Source organism: Dama dama, chromosome 11 (genome assembly GCF_033118175.1).
Source record: "Dama dama isolate Ldn47 chromosome 11, ASM3311817v1, whole genome shotgun sequence".
NCBI lineage: Eukaryota > Metazoa > Chordata > Mammalia > Artiodactyla > Cervidae > Dama > Dama dama.
The window spans coordinates 40,511,866-40,528,651 of NC_083691.1; the positions used below are offsets into that span (position 1 = coordinate 40,511,866).

At 41.2% G+C, this 16,786-nt stretch overlaps 1 protein-coding gene across 2 annotated transcripts in view; it reads right to left on the reverse strand.

Moving 5' to 3' along the window:
- The window catches only part of MEIS1 (Meis homeobox 1), a 142,974-nt gene that overhangs the window by 62,627 nt on the left and 63,561 nt on the right, over positions 1-16,786 (reverse strand). For both annotated transcript variants that reach the window (XM_061155176.1, XM_061155177.1), the window contains exon 8: positions 1,313-1,458. In XM_061155176.1, the coding sequence (XP_061011159.1) occupies positions 1,313-1,458 (146 nt within the window). The remainder of the gene's footprint in view (positions 1-1,312; positions 1,459-16,786) is intronic.

A 16,786-nucleotide genomic window follows, 5' to 3' on the forward strand; every position in this document is an offset into this window, starting at 1 on the left:
AGTTAGTCCTGCTGCTCTCAGTTTTTATTTTATTTAGGGATGCTGTAAAATTGGGATTAATTTATAGCCTTGAGTGTTATTGAAGGCACATTCTCTATCCAGAGGAGCTGAACCAGCATGGCTTCCCACATCCCCTGTTCGTCTCCCTATATCAGTATAAGTCACTGAGGAACATAGCTTTGAAAGTGGTCAAGGATGTGAGGGTCAACAGGTCTGGACACGTTAGTGACAATGGAGAATTAACTTTGATACTGAAGAAAAACAAATGACTTTAAGAAAGGCAAACTAACCTAAAAACAGTAACAAAAGGTCTGCTCCTAATATTTAAAAAAAAAAAAATTTTTTTAACATTCATTCATCTTAGGCTAGTCTGTACTATGCCTTGCCTAAATTCACCCTTTGTCCATACTATTGAAAATCCCCCAGGTCAACAAGTTTTTGACTTTCAATGTTACTTTATCCATAAATTTTCATGTCATCTTCTTCCTTAGATGTCCTTAAATAAGTATGCACTTCCAAAAATATCCACCAAAATATTATGATGATAAGTGTTTTCAACATGAAATCCATTCAGAACAATAACCAAACAAAACAAACCCCTCAGTTGCATAAAGCCCCAAATCTCCAGTTTCTCACATCTCCAGGAGAATTCCTGCAGTGAAAACAGCAATACTCACACAGACAATATAAACTGTTAACTCGGCTTGAAAAGTCGCTAGGGACTACACAGGAAGGACTGACTCTGTATTGCTGTTTCCCTTTTCAGTTCTAAACGCAGGGACAACTTTCACTGTGCAGCTCTGACTCGGATGAACATTTTGTAATGGCAGCCAGTACGTTCAAACCACTTAAAAGCAAATTATGTGAGCATCCTGCCATTGCAACAAGATTTAAATTTCTGCAGACCAGTCACCATAAAGGTCCACTGTAAAGCATTGGAAGAAATTAAGTCCTTCTCTTTGGGGTTTGTCTGACTTTGTTCTTAGTGGGATCTGGTTCCTGGTACTTAAGAGTCACGCTGAGAAAAGCAACATCATTAACATACATACTTCACATTACAAGTGCTCATGATCTCCTAAACCTTATAACTTACAAAAGTGAGCAAAATTGAAATAGCAAACTTCAAATAAAACTCCTCATTTGGGGTAAGGATCTAGGAAACAAGTGCTAACACTTTTGTAAGAACTGTGGGCACACAGTGATTTATGAAATATTCCAAGTCCAGAGGGATCATTCTTCCCCATTTTTTTTTCTATCAAAACTGGTTCATTGTCCATATTTAGTTTATATATGTCATTTAGAATCCACTTACTGTTAGATGCTGGAACAGCCACGCCCTCATGATATTTGTGGCTACTTTGGGAAAGATGCCACGCTTTTTGTGACGCTTTTTGTCCTTATCTGGATCATCATCGTCACCTGTGCTGGGGGAAGCTACACTGTTGTCCAAGCCATCACCTGCAAACATAGTGAATCAAATTTTGACTGATGCTACCTTGACATGCTTTATTCAAATAGAATGCCTTTGGATATAAACAAAACCAAAAGAGCAATATCAGTGATTCATAGTTTATTTGGTACTGTTTTTTTTTTTTTTTTAGTCAAGACAGAAAGACCAAGGCCTAGGCTCAAAAGTAGTCAGGTCTAAGGAACTTCTTCCAAGGAACAGTGGGAAAGGTTAAAGGGAATGGAGGGGAATACCCAATCTCCTTAGTAGCTTTGTTGCTATGATAACTACTCACATGTGGATAGTGGAGACACGTTAAGTGTAACTTCTACTGGGGAGTTAAATATGGTGGAAGCCATGAGCAGAGGTGCTGTCCCTGCCTGAGTATCCAAATCCAACATAAAGTCATTGACGTCAACTTATGAGAAGATGCATTTAAGATCTCAACTATTTCCGCAAGTGATCTATCTTAAGAATAAAGTAGGCCGTGGAAATGTAGGTAATCCATCATATAAGCAGTTTGACATAGGAATGCTTCAAATAGAATATAATTTTTCTTGTCATAGAAAGAGAGCCTCAAGTATAGTAAGGGGAAAACTCTTGAAATCGTTTTATTGGAAAACAATGACTTGAAATCAACTAAGTGATGTTAAATTAACAGTCCATCGGGACTGTATTCCTCTAATAATCCAGGCAGTTTCTTAAATTTCTTCTAGATTTAAATTTTTCTCACTGAAAAGTCACTGCTTACACAATCCTGCACACTGGATCCTATTTTTCCATTGATTTTTGTCACAACATTTAAGTTGTTTCTTCTAGATAATTTTTGGGGTCTGTGACACAAAATCAAAAATGTAGTGTTCCTTTGAAAATGGCATATTGAAAAAGAAAAAAAAAGGTGAAATTTCAGCCTATGTAATAACACTGCCTAAAAAACAAGGCAAAAGGTACAAATGGAAAGTAAACACTTGAAGTTTAGGCACAAAAGTTAAAAAGGAAAACAACAGTGGACTGAAGTTACTACCCTAGAAAAAAAAGTAGCTTAGCTTTTGTCAGACTGGTACCCCAGCTCTCTCAGTGGAAGCTACTGGTTTTTAGAGAGGGACAGGTTGATCTTGACCCAGAAAGAAGAGCTAGAGAGGCAAGGCTTAGCAACAAGCTAACACACTCCCTGTGTTCACCCATCCACATGGCCCAAAGAACTCTGGCAAATCCATACAGGGAAACTAGCCTCAGATTCCTTCGTACTGCTTCTTGAATTTCTGTAGTCTTAGCTTCTTTTATCTAAATTCTACACACAAAAAGAATTCCTTATTTAAAAAAAAAATTCTACTGAAGTATAGTTGATTAACAATGTTGCGTTTAATTTCTGCTATACAGCAAAGTGACTCAGTTACATACATATATATTATTTTTCATGTTTTTTTCCATATCATTTATCACAGGATATTAAAGAATTCCCTATTTTGATTTAAGCTATTTCAGTAGAATCTAATGTAGTTAGCCTGTCATTAATTTACTGCTCTTAACAGAGCTCCCTCAGGAAACTCTCCCCATCCCTCCAAAAAGAAAACTGTCCCCCAAATTACCTTGACTGAGTTGACGATTAAAAATTTGTTGGGTGAGTAACAGACTGATTTTAACATTTCTCCTAGGATTACAGCATATGCCACAAATACAAAACTTCTCTGTTGAATTTTTATCAATTTGTTGTTCAGTCGCTCTGTCGTGTTTGACTCTCTGCGACCCCATGGACTGTGGCATGTCAAGCCTCCCTGTCCCTCACCATCTTAGAAGTTTCCCCAAGTTAAAACATTTTAACTGATTTTATCAATTTAAAATCCATAATTTAATTTTATTCAAAGTTTTGTTGACAAAAATCGTATATTCTGTGAAAAGCCCACAGAACTGTAGCTGTGTTCTCAGTGAAAAAGATCATAGAGACTCACAATGCCCAACCCTTCATGGTAGAAATGAAGAAAGTACTTGTGAACCTTCTGGGTGACTCGCCCAAGGGGGGGATGGGTTGGTGGTCCAGGCAGGGCCAGGCACCCACATCCCTAAACCACCGCTCCTTCCACCTCACAGGATCCTTTATTTGCATAACCAAGTGTTTTATAAGGAGTCCCCTTGGATTTGCCTAATAAATTCTTTGAAAGTCCAATATTTAAAGAGGCTTTTTATTCAGAGAAGCAATTCACCATATAAAATAACAATTCATTAAAGAAACATGAGAAAAGAAAACAACTCAACAGCATTTAAAATTTCAATGGGCTAATCCACTTTCAATATGCAAAAGGTAACCAAGGAAAAGAAACATATTACTAGATCATCGATTAAAAAGCTTCTAACCTAAGGACACAGTTTTTCATCACCTTGCCATGACTGTTTTCCACCTTAAAAAAAAAAAAAATAGCCTTTCTCTCTATCTCAAAACCCCTTCAGATTAATTTAACAGGCAATGCCTAGTGCCTGCCTCGAAGAGAATTCATTGATAATTTATGGAAATATCTACTATAATCCAGAGGAGATGACTTTTTTCCAGCTTTGTGCATCAATAGATAATCAAGGCCTTAAAGCAGCCTTAGCTTCCCATTACCTCAGGCAAAAGAATTCCTGAAAGCGTGCCTTAAGGGCACCTGAATTATATACTCCATTAGGAGAGGAAGGCTTTCTGCATTCCATGGGTAACACTCACCAGAACCTTTCCTGTTTATTTCTGCTGTATGAAAGCAGAAGCATTAGGAACAGAATTTTTTAAGTGAAGACTTATGTAGATACAATGGAGAAACCTTTCAAGCAAGAGCCAGATCACCCCCTTCAGTCCCTGGCAGTGACCTCTCTCGAATAAAAGGTTTCTATTACATCATTAGCTCAAGCCAAAAACAGCCTTGGCTTAATGCTCAGTTTGTTCTTCCTACTGTTTTTAGGCAAATACAGCTACTTTACTCCCATCTGGGAGGGAAATTACACTGCTGGGTTGTAATCTAAGACAAGATTTTCATTGGAAGCAAATGCTTTCAATCCAGTGTAAATACTGGTGCATGTTCAGAAAAGCCTAAAACAATAAACCCCGCTCCTTCCTGACACAAGTTAGGGAAATGGAGAGGACGGGGAAGGAGGAGAGCATACTAAAACAGACGATTCTCAAAGCAAACGCTTTCATAGATCTTAATAAATTGTTTAACCTCTTCCACTTTCTAAAACTGGAAAATTGATCTCGGAACGTCTCCACCTCAGAGGAAAGTCTCAATGGTCAATTGTACCTTGCACATTTTCATCCACACTGCAATATGATACAGTCACTTCTCTGCGGTCTCCGGAGGATTTATTTCCTTTTTTTATTTTTTAGATCACTAAACAAACTTGGAGGACCGCCGGCCGACCACACGGCAGCAGGCAGCAGCTCTGAACCACATTTGTAAAATGTCAGCAGTGACTTCATTCCTGGAGCTGACTTCTCCTGCCGCCAAATGAAGGCAAACTGAAAAGGTGGAAATAATCATAAAAATGATGCTAGTCCATAAACAAGCTTACAGCCTCATTAGGATAGCAGTAGGCTCCAGTGGGTGATTTATGCTCGTTTTGCTGATGCTATGAGGAAATGCCATAGGGCGACTTTAGCCAATTGCTAATGGGTTCTGACAGCTTCTTAGCAACTAGTGCAAGCAACGTTGTGGCGTTTGCTAGTGACAGAAACCGAAAATGTCATATTATCTGCCCATGTGTCATGAAGTCCGTGTGGCAATTAACTAGCAGGCCAGTGACTGAGGGGCCAGAGGCTCCTGAAAATGGCCTTTGGCGATGCAGAGGCAGCCCGTGGGCGCTGAGCCGCACACGCACATTCTAATGCAGAAAGCCACTTCCCGGAGACTTCCCTGGCTCTGATGAGACCGGGCCACTCAAATCCCCCCTCGCCCCCTCACTGAAGTGCCATTCTGAGCTCCTCTCTCTTTGGGCACTGGCTCCGGCCCTATCAGAAGACTCCACGGCCATCTGCTTTGATCTGACCGTCTGCATGGCTCCTTAATTGGCACTACCTGGCCCCGTGCTTTTCGGATGCCGGATTCAAAGGTGCCAGCGCCTTTTCCTGCTTGCTCACAAATGAGTCTAAAAGGATTTCAGATCACTGAAGCAGACTCCTGGCCTGTCAGATGGCTGGGAGCAGAGGAACTCTGGGCGGCCACAAAACACTGCTTAAAAAACACCAGGCTTCTAACAAGCTGGGGAGGAATCCTGGCCGCACTTTTCAGGTTGCGAGCTCTCAAAACCATGCACTATATGTCAAACTGTCAAACCTTTCAGCGTGGGCCATTTGCCCTTTCAAATAATATTTAAGAATTGTTTTTACAAAATTTTATAGGCCATGGTCTAGTGAAAGAGGCCAACCAACAAAGAAAGGAATTTGTACTACAATTCGTCTACGGACAATTTCTTGTGAGACCTGGGCCCGTCCCAGCGGAGCAAGGCAGGTGACCTGTGACAGCTCCCAGGCTGTCAGAGAGCTCAGATTTCAAACAGGCTCAACTCAAACATCCCTGGTCGCCTATTTAAGCATGCCCAGGCATTTAGACTGCGCTATCTCGTGCCTTTCAAGGCAGGATAAAGCGGCATTTATCGTATTCAGACCATTCAATGGGTCAGACTGACCGTGTCAGCGGGGGCTCTTTCCTTGGCAGGTCAAAGCCCGACTCCCATTTTTCTTCCCCTCCTAACTCCCTCTCTACCTCCAGGACGGCCACTACCCCAAACCTATTCTGAGGGAGGCAAAAACAAAACACCCAAAAGGGCCTGGTATTTACATCACAAGGGCTGGGCACTTCCCTTGGCAGTGGGCCAGCAGGTAGAAATAAAGTGGGTTGTCAGTCAGAGGGTTCTTTATGTCGTAGAGGCAAAACTCCTAATTAGGGAGATGAACTTTCAGCTGCCAGGGCCAAAGAACGTGCAAGGTTGTGGACCCTCTTGTTTTGCTGGAAACCAAGCTGGAAACCACCCCTGCTTCAAAACCATTTCACTGACAACTCTGTATTGAGACTCCATCTTTTCAGGCCACATTCTCTCCTTAACCTTTACTTTTCTCCTCCTTGAGTATTTAGAGATCGAGTCTTTGTCCCCAGAATGTACCTAGACTCAAAAATCAAGGTCAGTGATAACCACTATCTTTCAATACTGAGTCAATTCTATTGCGTCCTGAAAGTTGTGTGAATGATCAGTTCAAGGCTTGCCTAGGACTGTACAGGTCATGTTGAGAGGTGGTTAAATTTTAGGGTTTCCTGGTTTCAAGGTTAAATATTAAGGGTTTCTGTTTTTTCTCTTGTCTGTTCTCTCATGTGGTACATCTCCACGAAAGAATATGGCATTCAACTCTTAAATGGGGAGCATGCACACTCCGGTCTTTCTAATGGCCACTGGTGCAGACACCCCTACGCTGTGGGGAGGTCAGGTTTCCTTTGTAGTCGGGCTATCTGGGTGTGCCAGGTTGCTAGGAAAAATGTTAAACCTACCCCAAACCCACTTCTCCAGATCCTGGTGTGTCTACTTAGTCAGAAGTCAGAGGGGATAATGTTTCTGTGTTATGTTAAGTGGATAAATGGCGAGAATTATAGACAAGCCTTTCTCAGGAACCAGATAGAATACTTCAGAGGCTTTATGGAGGTGTTTTGTCTTCATTTAGAATGTGTAATAGCTACCAGAATGAGTTTTCTAAAACACGTTTCTGATCATATAACCCTGGCACTTAAAATCCTTCTGTGGCTGCCCTCTGCCTTCAGGATAAAGGTCACACGTTTTAGCCTGGCATAGAAGGCCTTTCGTGATCTTTCTCTGGGGTGTTTTTCCAGCCTGTCTTCCACCAGATCCCCATGGGCACTGCACTGGCCACCCTACTTCCAGCCCAGCCCTGAGTCCACCTGACCTTCTCAGGATCTCACCGTACACAAGGCTCTCTCACATCTCTTTGTGTGTAGTCCTATGCTAGTCTGTTTCCCTATAGCATCCTTCCTGGCAAACTCCTTAGTGACCTTTTAGATTTGGCTCAATCACCATCTCCTCTAAGGAGTCTTTGCTAGACTCTAGTAATCTTTACTATTCCTCTACTCTAGTTCTGAGTGATTTTTCTTCTCCTCACATTCCTCTACCCAAACATACATCATACTATACTAGGACTTTTGATTTCCAAATGTGTTCCCTCAGTGTGACCCCAGAATATGTGACAACAGGGACCTGGTCATACTCCTCACTAAAATTCTCTAATCCAAGGGCCACCCCAATATATAGGGCACAACCTTGTCAATTGCTTATTAAGTGAATGTGTGAATGCACTTTTTTTCACTGCATGGAGAAAATCATAGTTTGAATTTCCTGCTGTTACAATTTTGTTTGAAACACACCTAAATGAAATTCTTGAAAAATATTCACCAATGAAATATAAGAAGATGTTTAAAAATGCATTCTCCAAAGCTGGGAAATTTCCTTAGAATTTTTAAGCAATCTTGGATAAGAGATGAACTAAGAGTTGAAGTATCAGACTTCTTTATAATGTTTACTGTAGCCCTTGAGAAATACATCTCTTCTCCCTGCAATTACAACTTAAAACTATTTACTTAACTAAAATGCTTGCTGTTTTATTCATTTTTCCTAAGTTCAATATCAAAAAATAAAGCAAGAGTAATTTGCTTCCTTCTGCATTTTCCCCTCAGTGAATTAATTATATCACCTCCCTTCCACCACCCTTGACAAATCTCCCAGTTTAACCCTAGCAAAGAATCTCAACTGTCCCCAAGCAGACAATTGGATCCTGAGCTCAAACTCCAGACTCACCCTTCATAGCTATGGTGCAAACACAAAACTCTAGAACTGCGGTTTTCCCTTGGCTTAGCCAAATCATGTGTCAAGTCTTTCCCATAGCACTCCTCCACACCTGCCTCAGCAATTCTTCAGCAATGGGTATCCAGGGACATTAATATCTGATACTGTTACAAATTGACATGTCACAGGATCTTAGGAGACATCAGAAAGGTTTTTGCAAGATAAATGAAAACATAAGACACCCTCATAAGCCTTCTTCCGCACTTTCAAAAGAAATAGAGTGAACTTCTTACATCTCCAAATCTACAGCCAATAGACATATATAATAGTCTAAATCCAAAGGTTAACTTCTACATTTAACTTTGATTAGGGTTCTGTTAACTCAGCTTCTCTTTTGTATCTCTTCTCATCCTTAGGTGTTGAAGGTTTCCTTATTCTTAGTTCAAAGGGATTCTCAGTTGATCAAAGAAAAATAACAAAGGAAAGCAGACTCTCATATATTTTTATTTAACTACCGCAGCTTTCCTGAAATTGTTAAGGTAGTTCCTTTGGAAACCAAGATGAGGTGTTGTTGGTACCTGCCCAACAACAGGCAGTGCTGAGTCCTAGAAGGGACTTTGCGAATGCCCAGTGGGACAGATACAGCAATGGCACTGATCAGAAAGTTGGAGGAAAGGGGAGCAGAGGAGAAGATCAAGAGATCAAGAAGAGGAAACTTTGAGTAAACATATTCTTGGCACTTATACAAAGAAATATCTAGCTATACTTTCTAGGGTTGGCTTCACAGAAATTCACTATGAGGCTTTTCCTTTCTAGTTGAATTTAGGCTTGTTAAACTATGACAAATATTTATTAATAGTTAACCACTGTGGGATAAGCTCACAGTCTCACTATGCCCTTTAGTGGACTCCTGATATCACAGAAACCCCAGGAAAGAGATGGAGAAGCTGAGCCTGGAAGCAGGAGCTCTCTCTATGAACCTACTGTCCCCTTTTTTAAAGAGTAAATGTAGCATTGAAAAATGAGCTCTGGATATATGTCCACCTTTTGCACAAGCTGTCACTCTTATCATTCATTCATTCATTTAACAAAAACGTACTGAATTCCTATTATGTCCCAAACATGAATGCCAACCCCTAGAGATACAAATGGTGAACCAAACCAGGAAGAGTCCTTGTTTCTATGTGCTTTCCAGTTAGAGGGCACAGATATTAAACAAAATAGTCACAGTAATAAGTGTACAACTGCACTCCATCAGAAAGAAATATAAATACATGAGCGTGTGAAACAAAGGACATTGACTTGGGTGGGAGCGATCTGAAGGTGAGAGAAAAGGCATCTGGGTAGTGGGCAGCCTGAAACAGCAGAGGGAAGGGAAATATTACAGGCTGGAATTGTATGTACAGAGGCCCTGCCTGTCTGGAGAAGGCATGAAGCAACCGCAGTACCAGGACCTGGGAAAGCAAGAGGAGGTGAAGCTGGAGAGGAAAGAGGAACAAGACCACACAGGGCCTTGGGGGCCATGGTCAGGGGTTAGGTGTTCATCCCTAGGCTTCTAAAAGTTGTGACCTATGAAGGTATTTCTGTGGGGTCATCAGTATCTTCTCCATTGCACACTCTGATATTACATAAATTTTACCACATAAAGCCTCATCCTCCAGTGTTGCTTTCTGGTTCAACCTAAGAAATCTCTCCATTCCAAACCAAGATTTGAGAATGAGGGGACAATGGGAAAACAAAGAGTCTATCTTTCAGGCCGACCCCTACTTAGGCACCCATTATATTCTGGAGTTAATTTGTAAGCAGGTCTCTTGGACATCGGGACATATTTTCCCACAGAAGCAAGTTATGAATGGTGATAGTTTCCAAGTCTAGTTCATCAAAAGCCAAGTAATTCATTGAGTGAATGAAGCTCCACCTGACATGTGAGCCCTGGGTACAGGAAGTCAGAAGGGGCAAAAATAAGGAGGAAGATGAGTTTCTTCTCATATTGCTGTGCATAGAGCCAGCCTAGGAAAATACTAAAATATATGTAATCATCTTTAGTACCTCTTTTTTTTTTTTAATCTCTCCTCTGCTACATCATTTCCCTCTCCTGGAATTTCCAAGTATCCCAATGCCTTATAGAAGCACTTGTGACTACGGTCACATCACTGGACCAATTCTCTTCCTGTTATGAAATCCTACTCGTCACCTCCTGCCAATCACAATACCCAGCCTTTCAGTCTAGCTGACCTGAGGCAGACTTCAGATAGCCGGCAAACTGAAAGAATTAATTCAGACTAGGAATGAACTACCGATGCCTTTCTCACCTTTCCAGAAGTGTTGGAATTTTTAAAAGAGTCGTTAAAGTAAATGAACTTTTAATGGCAGGATTTCATGAAGAGATATAAAGTTAAAAATAAATATATATGGCTTGTATATTTTAATCAATGGATGCCAATCTTTCAAAAAAGCCCAGTGTCACTTTCCTAACTGATGGTTACAACCCACAACCCCCACCCCCTGACCCCAATCCCCAGCCTCTTATTTGGAAAGTCAACTGCTTCTTACAGAAACTATGATGGTACTAAATGGGTCCTGAAGATGTAAAGCATGGAGAACAGCAGTAAAAGATCCAGGCTGGACATTGTGTGTGTGTGTGTGTGTGTGTGTGTGTGTGTGTGGTGTATTTCATTCATAATTTGGGTGTTAATTACTCAGAGATTGCCAGCCTATTGAAATACATTTGGAATAACTTCTTTCCCATTAATCACATATTCCATTAAGCTTCTATCTTCAATGTCGACTCAAATAATGCATAAAACATAACTGAGTGAAAGCTAAAGAAGGAAATTTACTAAATAACTGAGACCCAGAATGAAAATATTTGCTGGATTTTTACAGATTACCAAAAAAAAAATTTTTTTTGTTAAAGTTTTAATGTGTAGTTGATGGGATTAAAGGAAGAAACTGGACTTTCTAAATTCATGGAAAGTAAGATTGTCAGCTGGAGTCAACCAATAATCATATTTATAGTTTACTTTGGATTTACTTTATCTAAGTGTTCATACAAATAAGAGTACAGTGGACAATACAACTGTAGCAAAAATTAGATATTTTCCACTTTTTTTTTCTTAAATCATTGTATACTTTGATCTTTTGAGATAGGAATACCTTTTTCTAGTAATTCAGTGTGACTCTTTGACTTGAAATCCCCCCTCCAGAGGAACAACAGCAAATTAGTTGCCTACACACAGAAAACAAACAGCAATGATGAATAGGAAAGAAGAAAAAACTACATTTTACTCATTTTTCATCCATTCAGCAATTTTTTACAACCAAACACCATGGAAAATCCCTGCAAAAACAGCATAACTCCTTACTGAAGTCTTAGAAACTTCAGGATGTGAGTGTACTGCAAAATATTACTGAAATCTATGTATTTATACTAACAATAAAACAAAATGGAAATCCCCGACTTTTTTCCAAGAAACAAAAAGAGAACACACTCTAATTTCAAAGGTAAAACAGTATAAAAGCATAAACTTTTGTTCGGAATCAACATCTCAGAAAGTATTTTAGGACCCAGCATTTGCCTATTTTTTAATATTATAGTAATGTATGACATTACTAATAAAATAAGGAAATGGCAATCCACTCCAGTATTCTTGCCTGAAGAATTCCATGGACAGAGGAGCCTGGCAAGCTACAGTCCATTGGGTCACAGAGTCGGACACGACTGAATGACTAACACTTTATTTCACTTTTGGTGTATGACATTGCTTGAAATATTCCTCCCAAAATATATTAAATATATACTAGTGAATGGTCACAAAGTTCTATATTACCATGAAAATAAATGGTTTGTCAGTAAAAAACAAACAAACAAAAAAACAAATGCCACTCATAGACAGAAAGACACATCATTTACTTTGTGATATCTTCAAAAGCTTGCCATATAATTTACTTTTATTCTTCTATACGCTCTGCATGTGTGTATGTATATAGGTACACACACATTTTTACACAGATAGGAAAACATTTATTTATCAAAGAGGTCATTTCTTCAAAAATTGTACAGGATACAGTTGAAAAGTAGGATTTTTTTAAAAAAAAGTCTCTGGCATGAAGATTAGAAGCAGTGTTGCTCAATTTTGGCTACACAGAAATCACGTGGCAGCTTTTACGGATGCTGATGCCTTATGCTGTACTCAAGACCAATTAAACTAGTATTTTGGAGGGTGAGAGTCCAGCATTAGTGATTTTTAAAGCTCCAAGATGATTAAAATGTACAGCCCAGTTTGGGAACCACTGGATTAAAAATCACAGATTAAATGTAGTTAAAGCTCATAGACTTTTCACAAAGAAATGACCAAAAGCTCCTTAATCAGAGAACTGTTATGTTTATTTTAGATACAGTTTTTAAAAGTTTACTCATCTGGTTTCCTGCTTTATAGTTTGTAGGCTGAAATCTTCGTAAAAATATAGGATGATTAACAGGCAAAAAATAAGCACCTAAAAAGCACAGCACACCAGAGCCATTTAGCTTTGGGGAAAGCAGCTCTACAAATGCTAAAGAGGTTGTATAAACAAGAAAAGATAAGGTGCAGGGCCATAACTCATGTACCTACTGACTTTCAATTATTTTTTTAAGTTGATCATAATCGGATATGGGAGAGCATACACGTAGTCTGGAGACAGTTTCATTAAACATGTCCCTACATCTTAAAATATTTTAAAAATATTTTTTCATTTAAAAAAAGTAGGATTCTGTTCATCTGGACCACATTATTTTTGAAAGACTCCAGATAAACCAGGATAAGGTATGGATTCCATTCTGTCAGAACTCTACCCCTGTGTTTGCCCTCACTTCTCTGGTCTGTGTGGCGGGATGAGCAGAGCCTTGGCGTTGAGCTCTGGGAGTTGGTTAAATGTGGGGCATCAGTCCATCTTGGCCGGCCTGGCTTCCTAGGGATCTCCCCCCAGGTACCTGTGGGCGCTCTCGTCCTCACCCCTTAGCGATGCCCTTTTATTCTGCTCTCCGTTTATGAGAAGGTGTGAGGCAAGGTCACGGTGTGCACAGTAAGGGCACCAGGGCAGCGGAAGGCAGATTACTGGGGATGAGAGAGTGGGACCCACCTCCTGGGACAGAAGCTGGAGTGAGAGGAAATGCCATGGATCAAGGAGGCTAAAAAGAGATGATATTCTGCACAGATTTCTTTGCACACAAAGTCAAATGGAACGAGGTTGTGAAATGTAGATTAGCAAGTCTTTGGGGAGAAGGAAGAGATATGAAGTAGAGGCAGCAGGAAAATGGGCAAGAAAGAAATTGTAATTTAAAAAAAAAATACTTGTTATTCACTTATTCATTTATTTTATAGCCACCTAAAACATTTTCTGAAAGAAGAGGATGGAAAATTACTGACATGTGTCTGTGAAGACACCCAACCTTCTTTCCTCTGATTATCCAAGACGCCAGCGCTTGTGTAGGTGTGTGGGGCCACACACACCAGTCACTCAGTTAATGGGGGACAGGAGCCTGCACACTCCTCTGAAAAGTGGGGACTTGTCCTTGGCGGGCAGAGTAAATGAAACTTTTTAGAGCAGTGTCATTTCAGCTGGAATGTGTGCCCAGGATTTTGTGGCAGCCTGGATGGAAGGGGAGTTTGAGGGAGCATGGAAATATGCAGATGCGTGACTGAGTTGCTCTGCTATGCACCTGCAACATTATTAAGCAGCTATACTCCAATACATAAAATAAAAAGTTTTTTTAAAAAAGAGTCTAGTTGGATTTAGCAGGGAAAGCACCTGAGATTATGCATTTCTAACAAGCTCCTAGGGGTTGTGGATGATGCGCTGCTTGTCCAAGGACCACGAGGTTCATCTTGGCAAGGCTCTGGAGCATCTTCCCCCAGGGACACCAAAAGTCAGCAGGTGCTTGAGGATGCCTAGCTACAGGGCAAGATGAGGACAGCCTCCCATCCCTCCACACGATGAAATGTACCTGTACCCACTGGGCAAGGCTGAGGGCAGGGCTGTTCAGGTACTCATGCGAGCAGGCAACCTCACTGATGTCTCCAGGACAACGAAGTAAGCCAGGATCCCCTCACTGGCGACTCCTCTTTCTGTGAGTGCTACAGTCCTCCTCCTCCTCATCTCCTCAGCACTTACTATACCTCGCTTCTTGCCTCCTCTGTTGGAGGTGCTAGAGCTGTTCTAAGAGAAGATTTAGCCTTCAGAGTTGGACTGCCTAGGTTCATGGAAGTCCCATCTTCCTGCTTATAAGCTGTGTGACTCCGGGCAAGTTACTTAACCTCTCCAAGCTTCAGTTTCACCCCACTGGAAAAAAAATGAGCATAGTAATAGTGCTGTGCTATGCTCAGTAATGTCCGACTTTGTGACCCCATGAACTGTAGCACGCCAGGCTCTTCTGCCCTTGGGGAGTCTCCAGGCAAGAATACTGGAGTGGGTAGCCTTTTCCTTCTCCAGAGGATCTTCCCAACCCAGGGATCGAAGCCAGGTCTCCCGCATTGCGGGCAGATTCTTTACCAGCTGAGCCACCAGGGAAGCCCAAGAATACTGGAGTGGGTAGCCTATTCCTTCTCCAAGGGATCTTCCTGACCCAGGAATCGAACCAGGGTCTCCTGCATTGCAGGCAGATTTTTTTTTTTTGCCATCTGAGCTATCTGGGGAAGCCCATAGTAATAGTACTTGCACCTTAGAGTTATTGGGCAGATGAAGCAAAATAAGCTGCATTAAGTATTTAACTCCACACCTGGCCGCGGTGGCTCAGCTCGGTGAATCCTAGTCCCTGAGGTGACTTTGCTATGGAGGACGTTCTTTGAACAAGGGAACATTTATCTTGAGGCCCTCAGCCCAAGCAGGGAAACAGTCCTTGCCACTCCTGTCATGGCTCCTCCCCCAATCCCATTCTCATTTCCAGGAGCCAAACTTTTCCAAAATAAATACACCCACTCCCCTAGCATGGCACATGTTTTTCGTTTTTTCTTTTCTTCAATTTCCCCAAAGAACCCTGAAGTGATGTGCAACTCTGTGGGTGGGCTTCAGAGTAAAAAGTGTGGGCAGGGCAATCTAAAAAGAGTCCTATCACAGGAAGCTGGCAGCCCATGGCTGGATGGTGATATACTAGAAACAATTTTTATTAACACAGGTTCTCACTTCCCACCCCAATAGGTTCATTCCTGATATCTTGACCTCTGCTTTCTACATATTTCCATAGTGGTTTTCACTAGCAAAGGTTCTGTTCTTGATTTACAAATGTTGAGAGGGGAAGTTCTTTCAGATAAGAAAGTATCTTTAAGGTCTAGGAAAAGCAAGATACTCTAAAGAATAACAGGGTTAGGGGACTTCCCTGGTGGTCCAATGGTTAGCAATCCACCTTGCAATGCAGGGGATACAAGCTCATCCCCAGTCAGGGAACTAAGATCCCACCTGAGCCAGCACCACTAGAGAGTCCGCGAGCTCTGGAGCCCACACCCAACTGGGGAGAAGCCAGTGTGCACTGCAAGGCAGACCCCGAGTACCACGACTAACACTCAACACAGCCAAATAACTAAATAAACATTTTTTTAAAAAAGAATTACAGGGCTAATTGTCAATTACAGGGCTAATTGTCAACTATAGTCCATCTCTTGCTGGTAAAGAATCTGCCTGCAATGCAGAAGACCCTGGTTCGATTCCTGGGTTGGGAAGATCCCCTGGAGAAACGATAGGTTACCCACTACAGTATTCTTGGGTTTTCCTGGTGGCTCAGACAGTAAAAAATCCACCTGCAATGCGGGAGACCTGGGTTCGATCCCTGGGTTGGGAAGATCCCCTGGAGGAGGCCATGGCAACCCATTCCAATATTCTTGCCTGGAGAATTCCATGGACAGAGGAGCCTGTGGGCTACAGTCCATAGGGCCACAGAGTCGGACACGGGTGAAGCGACTAAGCAGCACCAGCAGCAGCAGCAATCTATCCCCTTGTCCAGATAGCACGACAAGGGATGGACTATGTGAGTAATGATAAAACGAGCACTTATTGAGCACTTACTAGATACTTGAAATGGTGTCTAGCCTTTATTTTCAATTAACTAATTCTTATGAAATCCTTAGACATTAAAGGTAAATTATCACAGTAAAAAATCAATTTCTCCCCATTTCAAAAACCCTTTACATGTTATGGATCTTTCAAACACTGTTTTAGTAGCCAATAGAAATAACTCATAGTTACTAATGATTATAGGCTGCACAGAGAGCACAGGCCATGCTAAGCACTTATCTGAATTATCTCTTGTCCTCCTTGCAGTAACCCTAATACACAGAAAAGGAAACAGCCCGCTCTTTGTCGTTGTTGTTCAGTCACTAAGTCATGTCTGACTCTTAGGAAGCCCATGGACTAGAGCATGCCAGGCTTCTCTGTCCTCTACTATCTCTCCATCCTCTACTATCTACTGGCTCAAATTCATGTTCATTGAATCAATGATGCCATCTAACCATCTAACCAAGAAAACAGAGTTCCCAGTGAATTTGAATCCAGATCTGGCTC